Source organism: Borostomias antarcticus, assembly GCF_949987555.1.
Source record: "Borostomias antarcticus genome assembly, contig: scaffold_545, whole genome shotgun sequence".
In the NCBI taxonomy this organism is placed as follows: Eukaryota; Metazoa; Chordata; class Actinopteri; order Stomiiformes; family Stomiidae; genus Borostomias; species Borostomias antarcticus.
Window position 1 is genome coordinate 5,922 of NW_028176308.1, and position 16,887 is coordinate 22,808.

At 49.7% G+C, this 16,887-nt stretch overlaps 1 protein-coding gene across 1 annotated transcript; it reads left to right on the forward strand.

Moving 5' to 3' along the window:
- Positions 1-13,355: 13,355 nt before the first annotated feature.
- On the forward strand, positions 13,356-16,537 carry LOC311328655 (Golgi reassembly-stacking protein 2-like; the record flags this gene model as incomplete). Its single annotated transcript, XM_084462601.1, has 4 exons — positions 13,356-13,522; positions 15,544-15,624; positions 15,867-16,070; positions 16,439-16,537. The coding sequence occupies exons 1-4, from the start codon at positions 13,460-13,462 to the stop codon at positions 16,535-16,537; spliced, it is 447 nt and encodes a 148-aa protein (XP_084318727.1). The 5' UTR covers positions 13,356-13,459.
- Between the last annotated feature and the right edge of the window lie 350 nt (positions 16,538-16,887).

Below are 16,887 nucleotides of genomic sequence, written 5' to 3' on the forward strand. Positions count from 1 at the left end.
GTTGCGCCCAAGATCAAGGCGATGATGATGGAGTCTGGCTCCACCATGGTGGGCTACCAGCCCCAGGGCCAGAAGGTCAACTTCTTCCGCATGGTCATCTCCAACCCTGCAGCCACCCAATCGGATATCGACTTCCTGATCGAGGAGATCGAGAGGCTGGGGAGCGACCTATAGACAGACAGCGGCGCCGCCGTGTGGCCGGAGGGCAGAACTACAGCCTCTAGCTCATCCGCCCCAGTTCCTATAGGCTTGTTCAGTCAGTTCCTATAGGCTTGTTCAGTCAGTTCCTATAGGCTTATCAGTCAGTTCCTATAGGCTTGTTCAGTCAGTTCCTATAGGCTTATCAGTCAGTTCCTATAGGCTTGTTCAGTGGCGTCAAACGATCATAGTGCAGCAGATTGAACTGTGAGTAACTGCCGGAACATTGAGTACATTCTAGAACCTATAGGCACTATTACACTGAGTACATTCTAGAACCTATAGGCACTATTACACTGAGTACATTCTAGAACCTATAGGCACTATTACACTGAGTACATTCTAGAACCTATAGGCACTATTACACTGAGTACACTTAGAACCTATAGGCACTATTACACTGAGTACATTCTAGAACCTATAGGCACTATTACACTGAGTACATTCTAGAACCTATAGGCACTATTACACTGAGTACATTCTAGAACCTATAGGCACTATTACACTGAGTACATTCTAGAACCTATAGGCACTATTACACTGAGTACATTCTAGAACCTATAGGCACTATTACACTGAGTACATTCTAGAACCTATAGGCACTACATGTGTGCCCTGTTACTCCCTGGTCGGTTCACCCACTGAACAGGGCCTCATGTTCTGAGAGCGGGTTCTCTGCTGTTCCAAACCATTCCTTCTCTAGGCAGAATATATATGTAGACCACAACCTGAGTACATGTTCCCCGACTAGCTTCTATATGTAGACCACAACCTGAGTACATGTTCCCCGACTAGCTTCTATATGTAGACCACAACCTGAGTACATGTTCCCCGACTAGCTTCTATATGTAGACCACAACCTGAGTACATGTTCCCCGACTAGCTTCTATATGTAGACCACAACCTGAGTACATGCTCCCCGACTAGCTTCTATATGTAGACCACAACCTGAGTACATGCTCCCCGACTAGCTTCTATATGTAGACCACAACCTGAGTACATGCTCCCCGACTAGCTTCTATATGTAGACCACAACCTGAGTACATGCTCCCCCACTAGCTTCTATATGTAGACCACAACCTGAGTACATGTTCCCCGACTAGCGTTGTGTTACTAACGTGTTATAAACGTGTGCAGTAGCGTCCTGTGCCTTGTGGGTTTTCCTGTCCCGTCTTCCTGTCGTCCAGAAGTGGTCTGGCCATCATTGTAGTGGTATGAGACATCCCCGGTGTGTGTGTGTGTGTGTGTACTACAATGATATTCCTGTACATGATGATGAGTTGGTGCTCAAATGTGTACATATGAATCTAGAGCCCAATGCACCAATCCCCCCACCCCGTCCAAAAAACCACCCTCCGACTATAGTGTGTGTTCAGTCCGACTATAGTGTGTGTTCAGTCCGACTATAGTGTGTGTTCAGTCCGACTATAGTGTGTGTTCAGTCCGACTATAGTGTGTGTTCAGTGGAGAATGTGTTCATGTATCTATAGTGTGTGTTCAGTGGAGAATGTGTTCATGTATCTATAGTGTGTGTTCAGTGGAGAATGTGTTCATGTATCTATAGTGTGTGTTCAGTGGAGAATGTGTTCATGTATCTATAGTGTGTGTTCAGTGGAGAATGTGTTCATGTATCTATAGTGTGTGTTCAGTGGAGAATGTGTTCATGTATTTCTGTGTCACACCATTTGGTTCCCTGTGATTTTTCCTAGCAGTTTCTAGAGATAACATCAAGGGTCCAGGTGGGAGAAGCTGTCTCTAGAAACACACAGGATTTAAGGACAATTCTGCTTTTTACTTCACCAGTTAAGATTTAAGCAAGGCAAACTGATTCTGGACCTGTGCTTAAAGTCGGCTTATAACCAGAATGTTTCAAGCACCTATTTGCTGTCTGTGACACAAACATGTGATATGTGTTTATAAAGATCTTTAAATACTTTAATCATATAGATATAATGAAAAAGATTTATTTGTGGATTTAGAGGCTGTGTTTGACTGTAAATGCATCTTTATTTTCATCATAGATATTTCTAAATGTTCTCAATGTAAACAATGAGTTGAATAATTGAAATAATATATTCTGGTAAATGTGTTAGCCAAAGAAAGGGAGTCATAACAGCGCAATCAACCCTAAATATCACATAAATATACAGTAGCTACAGGATCATATTTAGGAAGTGTCTTAAATGTTATTTATCCTTGAATCCCAGTGCAATCTGTATAGTGTGTATCTGTGACTGAGTCTCTCTGACTGAATGTTTTGAAGTGATTAGATTGACTGTTTGATGAGATTATAATCTGTTTGATGAGATTACAATCTGTTTGATGAGATTATAATCAGTTTTAAGTAAATCTGTAATCGGCCCTTAAATGAGAAGCACAATTACATAAACAATATTTATGATAATATATGTATTATATGTAACCAATAACTGAACAATGTGAACATTCTGGTTCTGTAACCAATAACTGAACAATATGAACATTTCGGTTTAAAATTGAAAATCTGTTTAAAAATGGGATTCGATTTGTGAGGTGTGTTGTGTGTGTGTGTGTGTTTTGCGAGTGACAGGCAATATACAGAGCACTTCCGATGAGTAAACCTCCATACCTACAGTGTATGTGTGTGTGTGTGTGTGACAGTATGAACATGTGGTTACCAGCCTGCAGATGTGTACCGCATGTGTGTGTGTGACGGCATGAAGATGTGGTTAACAGTCACACAGACACACACATAGACCAACAGAGGGAGACCATCACACACACTAACAGAGGGAGACCATCACACACACTAACAGAGGGAGACCATCACACACACACCAGAGTCCAACAGAGGGCAGAGAAGGAGAGACACACAAGGGCAGGAAGAGCAGTCTCAGTGTCCAGGGAGCAGGGCGGGGTGTGACAGCGTCTAGAGTTCTACATCTTGACTCTTACCAGAACTGACCTACAGCTTCTCTCCTGTATGAACACGCTGGTGTCTCCTGAGATCAGACTGATCACTGAAGTTCTTCCCACACTGGTCACAGTGGTACGGCTTCTCTCCTGTATAAACACGCTGGTGTCTCCTGAGATCAGACTGATCACTGAAGTTCTTCCCACACTGGTCACAGTGGTACGGCTTCTCTCCTGTATGAACACGCTGGTGTCTCCTGAGACTAGACTGTTGACTGAAGTTCTTCCCACACTGGTCACAGTGGTACGGCTTCTCTCCTGTATGAACACGCTGGTGTGTCCTGAGATTGTCCTCTCTAGTGAAGTTCGTCCCACACTGGTCACAGTGGTACGGTCTTGGCTTGTCCGTGTCTCTCTGTCTCCAGGTAGGAGCTGAGGTGAGGGGGGTGTTGGAGGTGGTGATAGGGAGTGATCGAGAGGAGGAGGAGGAGAGAGTCTCTGATCTGATCTGTCCACTCCTCAGCATAGTGACGTAGAGGTTGTCATGGCTCCTCTTGATGTGCTTGTGGAGGAAGATCTGAGAGGTGAAGGAGAATGGGCACTCAGGGCAGGAGAACACCTGAGTCTGGGACAACTCTGACATCACTCCTGAGAGAGAGAGAGAGAGAGAGAGAGAGAACATTAAAAACTATTCTCACACCTGCAGTACAAGTTCAAATATAGAGTGATTATATTTCCCCTAGTGAGGGGAAACAACCACAGCACAACTTCAGATTGAGTAGAAGAAGGAAAGAGATGTAAACAGGTTCCTCTGGCTGAGCTCGAGTGAGGGAGCGACAGAGGAGAGAGAGAGAATAAAATACAGGAGAGGAGAGAGAGAATAAAAGACAGGAGAGGAGAGAAAGAATAAAAGACAGGAGAGGAGAGAGAGAGAAGGACTGTAGAGGAGAGCTACTTGGACAGTGGTTGGTTAGGGTTAGGGTTAGGGAGCTACTTGGACAGTGGTTGGTTAGGGTTAGGGTTAGGGAGCTACTTGGACAGTGGTTGGTTAGGGTTAGGGTTAGAGAGCTACTTGGACAGTGGTTGGTTAGGGTTAGGGTTAGAGAGCTACTTGGACAGTGGTTGGTTACTACTATGAGTAGCAGACCTCGTTCTTTCAGGACTAAGGAATGAGGAGAAGATGGAGGGGGAGACAGAGGGAAGGAGAGAGAGAGATGGAGGAGAAGACAGGTTAGGAGAGTGGAGGAGAGAGAGAGATGGAGGAGAAGACAGGTTAGGAGAGTGGAGGAGAGAGAGAGATGGAGGAGAAGACAGGTTAGGAGAGTGAAGGAGAGAGAGAGATGGAGGAGAAGACGGTTAGGAGAGTGAAGGACAGCTACCTCCAGCGGTGCTCTTGTTGTCCCAGAGGTAGTCGAAGTCAATGCCCAGTTCTCTGGCGTACTCCTCTCCGTACCAGACCAGCAGCTCCTCCCCGACAGCCAGCGGCCGACGGCAGCGATACAGGATCCGTCCTCGGTGCTGATACGCTATCAGGTTCTCCTCCTCCTCAGTACGAGCACAGTTCACATACCTGGGGGAGAGAGGGGGGCAAAGAGGGTGAGACGTAGGGGGTTACTGTAGGGAGGGGGGAGGTATTCAAGACTGGAGAGATGGTTTCTTTTGATCTAGAGTGGAGGGAAGGAGGGAGGGAGGGAGGGAGGAGAGGAAGTAGATAGAAACCAAACACTTTTCTCGGTTTCTCACCTCATCCAGTTAGAGTGTGTCTCTCTTTTGGCGTCGATGTACTCAAAACAGTTTCTACTCTTGTAGATCTGAGAACAGACACGTCTAACGTCATCTTACAAAGGAAAAACCTTCTAAAACTCATTCAACATCATTAAACACACACACACACACACAACCCATCCTCATACCCACCATCCAGGAGTATCCGCTCTCGATGCCCTCCTCCTTCTCCATCAACTCCCCCTCGTAGGGGCCGTAGTGGGTTCCCTTGACAACCACCTCCCCACAGTTGAAGACCCCCAGCCCCGCCCCGGGAATCCGTGACCTCCTGACCTCCAGGCCGGGTGGAAGGGTCAGTCTGGCCCGGTCAGACACCCCCAGGACCACCGGGGTGTCTGGTATGAAGAGAGGGGGGCCGTGCTCGCACTCCTCCAAGAAGAAAGACTCACACTCCTCACAGTCTGGAGAGGACAGGAGAGGGGGAGAGATGTAGTGTATTAGAGAGAGAAAGAGAGAGATGAGGAGTTTAAAGAGACAGACAAGATTATTAGAGAGTGTGTGTGACTAAAGCGGCGTTGACACGCAACAACCGAGATGAGACGACAGTTTCAGAGCGTCTGTGTCGTCTTGAGTCATTAAAATGAATCTAGAAAACAGCAGTTCTAGAATGTTTGCTCAAGATTCCAAACTGGCAAAACTGAACAGTGAACCTACAAGGAGGGATGGGAGAGACCGAGGAGAGAGATACACAGAGAGAGGAGAGAAAAAAGACAGGAGAAAGGGATGAACAGAGAGGGGAGAGAGATCAGAGGAGGGAGAGACAGAGAGGAGAGTAAGAAAGAGAGGAGAGAGATAAGAGGAGAGAGAACAGCTCTCTCTTACAGAAGTAGTGGTCATCCTTGGGCTCCTCCGGCTCGGTGTAGTCGACTCTGGGTCGGTCTCTCAGGTTCCTCCCTCTGAAAAACCCTCTCCACTCTGACCTCTGCTTCACCTCTGACCTCTGGTTCACCTCTGACTGCCTCCTCAGCCACTCTCTCTTAGACATGTCTGGCACACACACACACACACATACGGACACACACACGCACACATACACACACACACACGCACGCACACATACACACATACAAGCCACATGGGGTTAACATGTCACAAACACATGGGGTTAACATGTCACAAACACATGGGGTTAACATGTCACAAACACATGGGGTTAACATGTCACAAACACATGGGGTTAACATGTCACAAACACATGGGGAAGGACGGGCTGTCATAGTCACATTTACAAGTCAAGTTCATTTAGCTAAAGTTAGCTAACGTTACTGTTATTGTTTGTTTTCAACCACTGTCTAGCTCTACATTAAATTCGTTTATAATACCCATGTTGGTGTGCGCTATTAACTGCTATAAATGTAGCTAGCACTAGCTTCCCTGCTACTGGATAGCTAGCCAGATAGCTCACGTTAATGTTAGCCACTATAGCTGCCAAGCTAACCGGCAGCTAGCTAACCCTAACACTAACCCTAACCTAACCCTCACGTTAATGTTAGCCACTATAGCTGCCAAGCTAACCGGCAGCTAGCTAACCCTAACCCTCACCCTAACCCTAACCCCTAACCCTCACCCTAACCCTAACCCTAACCCTAACCCCTCACCCTAACCCTAACCCTAACCCCTAACCCTAACCCTAACCCTAACCCCTAACCCTAACCCTAACCCTCACCCTCACCCTAACCCCTAACCCTAACCCTAACCCCTAACCCCTAACCCCTAACCCTAACGTTAATGTTAGCCACTATAGCTGCCAAGCTAACCGGCAGCTAGCTAACAAACAAGCACATTTGACAGGTGAAGTGTGCCCAAACCGTTTCTCCACATCTGGAGTATACATCAATCTTTGTCAACCCCAATAAATGTAGCTCCAGTAGGCTACCTTTGGAACAGAAACACTGAAGGTGAAATGCCCGCTGTAGTCTAGCCAGAACCAGAACCAGAACCAGAACCAGAACCAGAACCAGAACCAGAACCGTCTAGATCTTTCTGTGACCTTTCTGTGACCTTTCTGTGACGCGAGCGTAGGGTAAAACGGCGGGAAGGTTTCCTGGCGGGGGGGGTCCTCGAATGATTCTGCCAATACTCATCAGAGACTAATGGGGTATATAGCTTTAAAATGATAGTTCCGATATTTGGAAGTAGAGTCTCATTTATATCTATTTGGCCATTATGTTGTTAATCCATGGAGACCTTTTTCAGATGATGCTAAAATGAAGCCATAAACGAGGAGAATGATTCATTACAATGACTGCGCACCGATCTGAGCTTGCACACAGTTTGGAAAAGTGGTAAAGTCGGTTTCCTCAGAAGCGTGCACTCAACAAACACAGAAAAACATTTAGGCTACTATACAGGAATTCACATATGCACACTTTCACCCCTGAAACTAGTAGAAATAATCTAGGGTATAGGCATACGCGCAGTTTGACTTTTTGATCAGGGGGGGCAGTCAGTCCCAGCCCCCCCCCCATCAAATAGGGATTATAGTGGTATAAATACGAGCCCTGCACGGACATGGGAATGCGCATATTCTGTTACAGCTGCATGATTGACCCACAACATTTAAAAACATAGTGCTTATTATTTCCAATATCCACGTTTCGTTCAACTGCGCCTCCGCTGCGCCGTCCATTAGCACAGACATTTGGAATTCGTTTCAATATAGCCTAGGCCTACTTCAAACAATATTTTCCAATAAATTCTTCCAAAAACTAAAACGGAATGTATGCTACGCCTTTCATGCTTCAATGTCGGGATGTGTCATTATAAACAGCGTATTAGAATCCAGCAATTGCCTCTTCACATGTAGCCTATCTGCATTTATATCAAAGAATAATCACCAAAAGAATAATAGTGCGTGCATAATCAATTTGACAACTGGACAATGGATACGTTGCACAGATGTGCAGTATCCAACAGTTCGTTCATGGCTAGCAATGGTAGGCCTACAGCTATGGGATTAGCTCATGTTTGGGTTGCTGTCAAAGCTGTCACTCTTATGTTGCTATAGCCTACAATTATCAGAACAATATGAACATTCAGTTGAAAGTTTTCCATCCACCCATAACTGGATGAGGAATCAGCACAATCAATTCTCACGCAAGCAGGAGCCGTTCAGTGCAGGGACCCGGCTCACACGCTTGTGTTTGATGCGTCAACTTTGACGGATGCCATTCACTTTCAATGGCCGCAGCCGAATGGCATTCTGGTTCCGTTGTTGTCCCGGTGCGTTGCGTTGCCTGCGTTGCTAGCGTCGAAAGTTAAAACATTTTCAACTTTCAGATGCGTTGCCGGAGCTGCCGACCAATCAGATGTCTTGACGGAGAAAGACGTCATCGCAAGGCGGGATTTCACATTTTTCGATACCAAGATGGAGGACAATCGCTGTTTGAATTGTTTGTTTTCAGGATAGGATGTACCCAATACCTGCGGGCACCACGTTTACGTTGCCTCAACCACAATGCATAAACGATCGCCACACGTTCGACCAGATTAGCATCCATGACGGCACTAAACGAAAAGCCGGGTGGGTTTTCAAAATAGTTCGCGCTAGCAGGTTCGGAGAATATACTCGGCTGTTGCGAGCGCAGTTTTGGACAATGTGATTGGTTGTTGTTGCGTGCGGCAGACACGCCTTCCGCCATCCGTCAAAGTTGACGCATCAAACGCAAGCGTGTGAGTCCCTAGGGTCTGTTCAGGTCATTTCTCTGATCCGGTCGCAACCCAGTCTCTAGAATACATGTTTTGGACGCGTTGCAGACAGTTTGCGCATCTGGCCACCAGGGGGGGCAGTGCCCCCTTGCCCCAGCCAATCTGCGCGCCTGGGTATAGGCCTGCTAGGTTTTTACACCTACAGCCGGGATTTACTTAATCAGACAATTGAAAGAGAAGTTCTTGCACTATTGTGTGATACAGCACTTCACTAATGATCTTCACAAAAACATAGCCTATTGAACATGTTTTGAATTGCTTCACTATAAATTACTGGATGAAATGGCACACATTTGTAAGGTAGCTTACAACTATCGGAGCCACAACCTATACAGCGATTTTTTATTGTGTTATAGTACCTAGGCTACAGGCACGCCTATCAGGGAAATACGTGACCTGCATTTGACCCTCCATGTGTTTGTAGAAAAGGTCCTACATAGCCTAGGCTACATGATATAATTTAGTGGACGCTGTCTTCTCTCAAGCCAATGAAGCCTGCGCAATTTAGGCTACGCAATTAAAGATGTCCACATGTGCATGCACAGACCTAATGTAGGCTATAGGCAGAGCCGGAGTACATTCGTCAGCTGGAGCGCCCTTCCCTGGGAGAAGTGAGGCAAGGCAAGTTTATTTGTAGAGCACATTTCAGCCACAGGGCAATTCAAGGTGCTTTACATGAGACATTAAAAGCATTAAAACAAAAAGCAAGACATTATAGACATTTAAAACAAAAGGCAGGACAAATTAAAAGCATTAAAACAAAAAGCAAGTCATTATAGACATTTAAACAAAAAGCAGGACAAATAGAATATAGGAATAAAAGTTACAGTGCAGTATACTGATAAACATAGCTCCTCTTAGAAAGCAGTGGCAAAGGTGAGGACGCGCGCGCGGTCTGACTCCCTTCCCATCCCGCTCTGAAGGGAGAAGAACCCATCCCGCTCTGAAGGGAGAAGAACCCATCCCGCTCTGAAGGGAGAAGAACCCATCCCGCTCTGAAGGGAGAAGAACCCATCCCGCTCTGAAGGGAGAAGAAGAAGCGAGAGCGCGCCAACATCTGCAGCTCGCGCTCCTCCCTCGCGCGCGGATAACCTATTTAAGAGAAGGCGGGAGAAAAGCAGCGCGTGAGCAGCGGTCGAACTCAACGTTGCCGTTGTGACCGTTGGGTCATCTGGATCTGACCGTTGGGTCATCTGGATCTGACCGTTGGGTCATCTGGATCTGACCGTTGGGTCATCTGGATCTGACCGTTGGGTCATCTGGATCTGACCGTTGGGTCATCGGGATCTGACCGTTGGGTCATCTGGATCTGGGGCTGAGTGAGCAGACGGATCCCGGGATATGGCTTCTCACAGAATGAGACCACGTCGCTATCTCTATACATTCACAGTTCTTGTAATTTATCTAAATCTATTCAAAATGGTAAGTGATTTGATATTTATTGTTTTGTGCAGTATAATAGAAGGCTATGGAATCCCCTCATGTTAAGATTAATCGAGAAAGGAGGTCTGTTGTAAATTCAAACTTCATATTTGTTTCTGAATGAATGGTAATGACTAGCTAAATCGTGTTATGAATATTAGTTCATTCTGACTGCCAACATAATTTGACTCACTCACTCACTCACTCACTCACTCACTCATGTCTCAATGTCAGGAGTTACTGATCTGCTGTGGACATTAGGGGTGGTGTTGACGTTAGGGCACTTTATAAGGCAGTCTGGGTAAACAGATGGATGTTCCCAGAGACCCATCGTATAGGGAACCCTCAGACTGCTCATAGATTTAAGGCCATTTCATGTCTTTGAACTGCTTCAGAAGTAGGACACAGACACACTTTGAAGATGCACCACTAAGACCAGAGTGTGTGTTTGTGTGTGTGTGTGTGCGTCCGTGTGTGTTTGTGTGTGTGTGTGTGTGTCTGTCTGTGTGTGTGTGTGTTTGTGTCTGTGTGTGTTTGTGTGTGTGTGTGCGTCCGTGTGTGTTTGTGTGTGTGTGTGTGCGTGTCTGTGTGTGTGTTTGTGTGTGTGTGTGTGTGTCCGTGTGTGTGTGTGTGTCTGTGTGTGTGTCTGTGTGTGCGTGCGTCCGTCCGTCCGTCTGTGCCGTGGTCAGCCTGGTGAGATGAGCTGGTTCTGGTTCTGTCCTGCAGGCCGAGCCGATCCACCCGGACTGCGCCATCGTCCTCCGGCACCGCCGGGCTCAGGAGCTCTGCCTTCAGACCAAGAGCAACGAGTCTCGCCGTCACACCGGTAAGGCTGAGCGTCACAGCGCAGGGGACAGTCTGGTCACACCGGTAAGGCTGAGCGTCACAGCGCAGGGGACAGTCTGGTCACACCGGTAAGGCGTCACAGCGCAGGGGACAGTCTGGTCACACCGGCAAGGCTGAGCGTCACAGCGCAGGGGACAGTCTGGTCACCACGGTAAGGCTGAGCGTCACAGCGCAGGGGACAGTCTGGTCACAGACAGTCCGCCCCCGCTCACACAGCCGGCGCCCACGCCGCACTGGCCCCGCCCCCTCTCACACGGCCGGCGCCCACGCCACACTGGCCCCGCCCCCTCTCACACGTCCAGCGCCCACGCCACACTGGCCCCGCCCCCTCTCACACGGCTGGCGCCCACGCCACACTGGCCCCGCCCCCTCTCACACGTCCAGCGCCCACGCCACACTGGCCCCGCCCCCTCTCACACAGCCGTGCCCACGCCACACTGGCCCCGCCCCCTCTCACACGGCCGGCGCCCACGCCACACTGGCCCCGCCCCCTCTCACACGGCTGGCGCCACGCCAGCAAGGTGCAGACGCTCGTTAAGGTTTCAGGCGCTGCGTTTATCGAGGTTTGAGGTGCTTTGACCTCCAGACAACTACAACCGGCTCCTTGACTTAGAAACACCTGTAGTCGGACAGACAGAGCTGTGATTTAGCAGATTGCAGCCGACGTGCCCTTGAGCAAGGCACTGAGAACCCCAAAGCACTCCCGCGCAGCATGGTGGGGCAGTTCTGGCTCCACACAACAAGAAGTTCTCCCGGGTCTTTCTGTGTGGAGTTTGCATGTTCTCCCCGTGTTCGCAAGGGTTTCCTCCTTAAGAACCCAATAGGAAAAACACGCAGAAGAACAGAGGTTCTTCAGTCCGGTCCCTGACCAGAACCTGACCTGAGCACCCGGTCCCTGACCAGGACCTGACCTGACCACCTGGTCCCTGACCAGGACCTGACCTGACCACCTGGTCCCTGACCAGAACCTGACCTGAGCACCTGGTCCCTGACCTGACCTGACCTGAGCACCTGGTCCCTGACCAGGACCTGACCCCTGACCTGACCACCTGGTCCCTGACCTGACCTGAGCACCTGGTCCCTGACCAGGACCTGACCCCTGACCTGACCACCCGGTCCCTGACCAGGACCTGACCTGAGCAGGGTTAGGGTTCAATCCCCGGGCCTTTCTCATATAGTGATTCTGAATCAGGGTCAGGGTTAGGGTTCAATCCCCGGGCCTTTCTCATATAGTGCAGGTATAATTACATATTTTGTAGTTTGTGTTGATGTCCATTTGTTTTAGTCTGCTTTGTGTTTAAAGGACTATGCTCGTTTTTGACAACCTGGACCTTATTTACGACATATTATAAGAAGTTTGACTCACCCAGATCACTTTTGTGTTGTTCGGAGGCCTGTAGAAGAAATTTAAAATCCAGCGCGAGCCAGTATATCCATGTAATGGCGGCGCACGGGGCAAAGGGAATGCAGCTTCTAAAAATCCATTTTCGGCCGCTAAACGGTTGTTTTCATCAATCACATTGCATGAATCGACAGTTGATATTCCTCTACGCGAGCCATTCTTTCGGTTTTCAAATACGTGGTCTGTAGCCACTGTAATATGATCTTTACACTGGCTATGCTCCCTCACATTCTCTGCGCTACGATCGGATTGTTGCTGACGAATGACGACGACAATATTCTCGGCACCAACTACGATCGTAGCGCAGAGAATGTGAGCCGGAGAATAGCAGGCTGCGCGCTGGCCTGTGCGCATGCGTGCTGGAGCAAGTGGGGGAGAGGCTTGTAAAGATCATATTACAGTGGCTACAGACCACGTATTTGAAAACCAACCGAAAGAATGGCTCGCGTAGAGGAATATCAACTGTCGATTCATGCAATGTGATTGATGAAAACAACCGTTTAGCGGCCGAAAATGGATTTTGAGAAGCTGCATTCCCTATGCCCCGTGCGCCGCCATTACATGGATATACTGGCTCGCGCTGGATTTTAAATTTCTTCTACAGGCCTCCGAACAACACAAAAGTGATCTGGGTGAGTCAAACTTCTTATAATATGTCGTAAATAAGGTCCAGGTTGTCAAAAACGAGCATAGTCCTTTAAGTCCCTGAAGGTGTAACTGCACGGGAAAGCTACCTACACTATACATTTAGGGGAGAAAGTCAGAGTACTGAGCAGTACAGTCTATAAATGTCAAAATATACACTATGCAAATAGACTATATATACTGGATGTATACAGATTTAGCTGTACTGTTCCAGTGCAAGTGGTTCAGCCCATTGCGGTGTGGTTTACCATTGGATTTGACCATGAGATGGAATTGAAAGAGAGGAGAGGAGCACGCTCAAACACTCAGCTCTCTCTCTTCAACCATCGTCAATTCATCTTTACCCGTCTCCTTTCTCCAGCTGATCTCAGACCAGCTTCTCTAGGCTCTAGGCACACAAAACTCCCGGCATTCCTGTTTCCGGGTGAGACTGCCACGTAACACGGCCCCGCTCAGCTGCTTGGGTCCTGAGGCTGGAGCAGCGACGTGTGAAGCCACATAGCAGCTATCTGGAGAACATTGGACAGAACCCTAGTAGAACCCTAGAGAACCGGGGTCGTCATGGGGGGATCACAGAGCATCGAGATACCGGGAGGAGGCTCCGAGGGCTACCATGTGCTCCGGGTGGGTAACTGCTTTATAAAATTGCTATAACGTGATAGCACAACAGTGCTAGTGCTATCTGACCACTATGCTATCATATACACCTAGCTAGCTAACCAGCTAACACCTAGCTAGCTCACCAGCTAACACCTAGCTAGCTCACCAGCTAACACCTAGCTAGCTCACCAGCTAACACCTAGCTAGCTCACCAGCTAACACCTAGCTAGCTCACCAGCTAACACCTAGCTAGCTCACCAGCTAACACCTAGCTAGCTAACCAGCTAACACCTAGCTAGCTAACCAGCTAACACCTAGCTAGCTAACCAGCTAACACCTAGCTAGCTCACCAGCTAACACCTATCTAGCTCACCAGCTAACACCTAGCTAGCTAACCAGGACGTGCGCGTGCTAGCCAGAAATAACGGTTCAAATATGAGCTCTTTAACGTGACCTACGACTCAGGATGATTCCCCCCAGGCTGCCCTGCTGGTAGACCTGGCTGGCTAGCTGGGTATCTGCTGGTAGACCTGGCTGGCTAGCTGGGTATCTCTGCTGGTAGACCTGGCTGGCTAGCTGGGTATCTCTGCTGGTAGACCTGGCTGGCTAGCTGGGTATCTCTGCTGGTAGACCTGGCTGGCTAGCTGGGTATCTCTGCTGGTTACCCTGGCTGGCTAGCTGGGTATCTGCTGGTAGACCAGGCCGGCTAGCTGGGTATCTCTGCTGGTAGACCTGGCTGGCTAGCTGGGTATCTCTGCTGGTAGACCTGGCTGGCTAGCTGGGTATCTCTGCTGGTAGACCTGGCTGGCTAGCTGGGTATCTCTGCTGGTAGACCTGGCTGGCTAGCTGGGTATCTCTGCTGGTAGACCTGGCTGGCTAGCTGGGTATCTCTGCTGGTAGACCTGGCTGGCTAGCTGGGTATCTCTGCTGGTAGACCTGGCTGGCTAGCTGGGTATCTCTGCTGGTTACCCTGGCTGGCTAGCTGGGTATCTGCTGGTAGACCAGGCCGGCTAGCTGGGTATCTCTGCTGGTAGACCTGGCTGGCTAGCTGGGTATCTCTGCTGGTAGACCTGGCTGGCTAGCTGGGTATCTCTGCTGGTAGACCTGGCTGGCTAGCTGGGTATCTCTGCTGGTAGACCTGGCTGGCTAGCTGGGTATCTCTGCTGGTAGACCTGGCTGGCTAGCTGGGTATCTCTGCTGGTAGACCTGGCTGGCTAGCTGGGTATCTCTGCTGGTTACCCTGGCTGGCTAGCTGGGTATCTGCTGGTAGACCTGGCTGGCTAGCTGGGTATGTGCTGGTAGACCTGGCTGGCTAGCTGGGTATGTGCTGGTAGACCTGGCTGGCTAGCTGGGTATCACCGTTGCTGGCTAGCTGGGTATCAAAGTTTCAAACGAACATTATCCGCGCCAGTTAACTAGCTAGCTAGCAATCTAGTCGGCATGTGTGTGTTTAGCTAACCAGCTCATTGTTCTTCCTCCAGGGTTTTTACCCCAGGGAAACTAGCCCTACATTCTTGTTCAACATAAGTGTTGGTAATTGGCGTTCATGCTAACGTAGCTTGCAGTGTGATGTTTGCTAACGTGACGTTAACATGGTTAACCTGAACATGAGCTGGCGAGGCTGGACTACTGGTATGTTAGTTGAATGTTATGTTAGTTGAATGTTATGTTAGTTGAATGTTATGTTAGTTGAATGTTATGTTAGTTGAATGGGAACTCGTGTGGTACCGGCAGCGAGCTAAGGCCAGGCTTGGTGAGATACGAGTCATCCAGCTGCTTCAGGCTCGCAGGTTGAACACCCATGCCTGTGTTGATGCTAGCAGGCTGGTTGAACACCCATGCCTGTGTTGATGCTAGCAGGCTGGTTGAACACCCATGCCTGTGTTGATGCTAGCAGGCTGGTTGAACACCCATGCCTGTGTTGATGCTAGCAGGCTGGTTGAACACCCATGCCTGTGTTGATGCTAGCAGGCTGGTTGAACACCCATGCCTGTGTTGATGCTAGCAGGCTGGTTGAAGCTTAAGAAATCTCTCCTCCTGCGCAGGTCCAGGAGAACTCGCCTGGACACCGGGCCGGGCTCGAGCCCTTCTTTGACTTCATCGTCTCCATCAACGACACCAGACTGGTAAGCAAGCAAGAGTATGGGAAAGTAGGACTCTTGAAGCGATTTTATGTTGTCTCTCGTGTAAGCTAGTGGGTCTGATGACTTCATAAGTCATGCTAACCTTGTGACCAGCAGCAGGCTTTCATGACAGGAAGGCTGGTTCAGAACTGCCCAGGTAGCTCCGGAGGCTCTGGCCACACAGAGGATTAAGGGTTTCTCCCAGTGTCACATTTGTCCCCTTTCTTTCCTGTATTCTTCTCCAGAACAAAGACAATGACACGTTAAAGGACTTGCTGAAGGCCAGCGTTGAGAAGCCGGTCAGGATGCTGGTCTACTCCTCCAAGACCCTGGAGCTGAGAGAGTCCACCGTCACCCCTAGCAACATGTGGGGGGGCCAGGGTCTTCTGGGCGTGTCCATTCGCTTCTGTAGCTTCGAGGGAGCCAATGAGAACGTCTGGCATGTGCTGGTGAGTCCACTCCCGTGGTCGGTGCTTCTGTAACCCACGTTAAGGGCTTGTCCGGGGCGGGATTCAAACCCTCCCTCTCTCTCTCTCTCCCTCCCTCTCCCTCCCTCCCTCCCTCCCTCCCTCCCTCCCTCCCTCCCTCCCTCCCTCCCTCCCTCCCTCCCTCTCTCCCCCCCTCCCTCCCTCCCTCTCTCCCCCTCCCTCTCTCCCCCTCCCTCCCTCCCTCTCTCCCCCTCCCTCCCTCCCTCTCTCCCCCTCCCTCTCTCTCTCTCCCTCCCTCCCTCCCCTCTCTCTCTCTCCCTCCCTCCCTCTCTCTCTCTCCCTCCCTCCCTCCCTCTCTCTCTCTCTCCCCCTCCCTCCCTCTCTCTCAGGACTTGGAGCCCAACTCTCCGGCAGCGCTAGCGGGTTTGAGGCCACACACTGACTACATCATAGGAGCTGACACTGTTATGAATGAGGTGAACGACTGAACCACCGTACACATCCAAAGGCTTTTAGCTTTGCTTTGAGAATAATGCCAATTTGACCTAACTCCTCCCCTCTGTCTCTCTCTCCCCCTGTCTCTCTCTCTCTCCCCCCCCCCCCTCTCTCTCTCTCTCTCCCCCCCCCCCTCTCTCTCTCTCTCTCCCCCCCCCCCCTCTCTCTCTCTCTCTCCCCCCCCCCCCTCTCTCTCTCTCCCCCTCTCCCCCCCCCCTCTCTCTCTCCCCCCCCCCCCCTCTCTCTCTCTCCCCCCCCCCCTCTCTCTCTCCCCCCCCCTCTCTCTCTCTCCCCCCCCCTCTCTCTCTCTCCCCCCCCCCCCCTCTCTCTCCCCCCCCCCCCC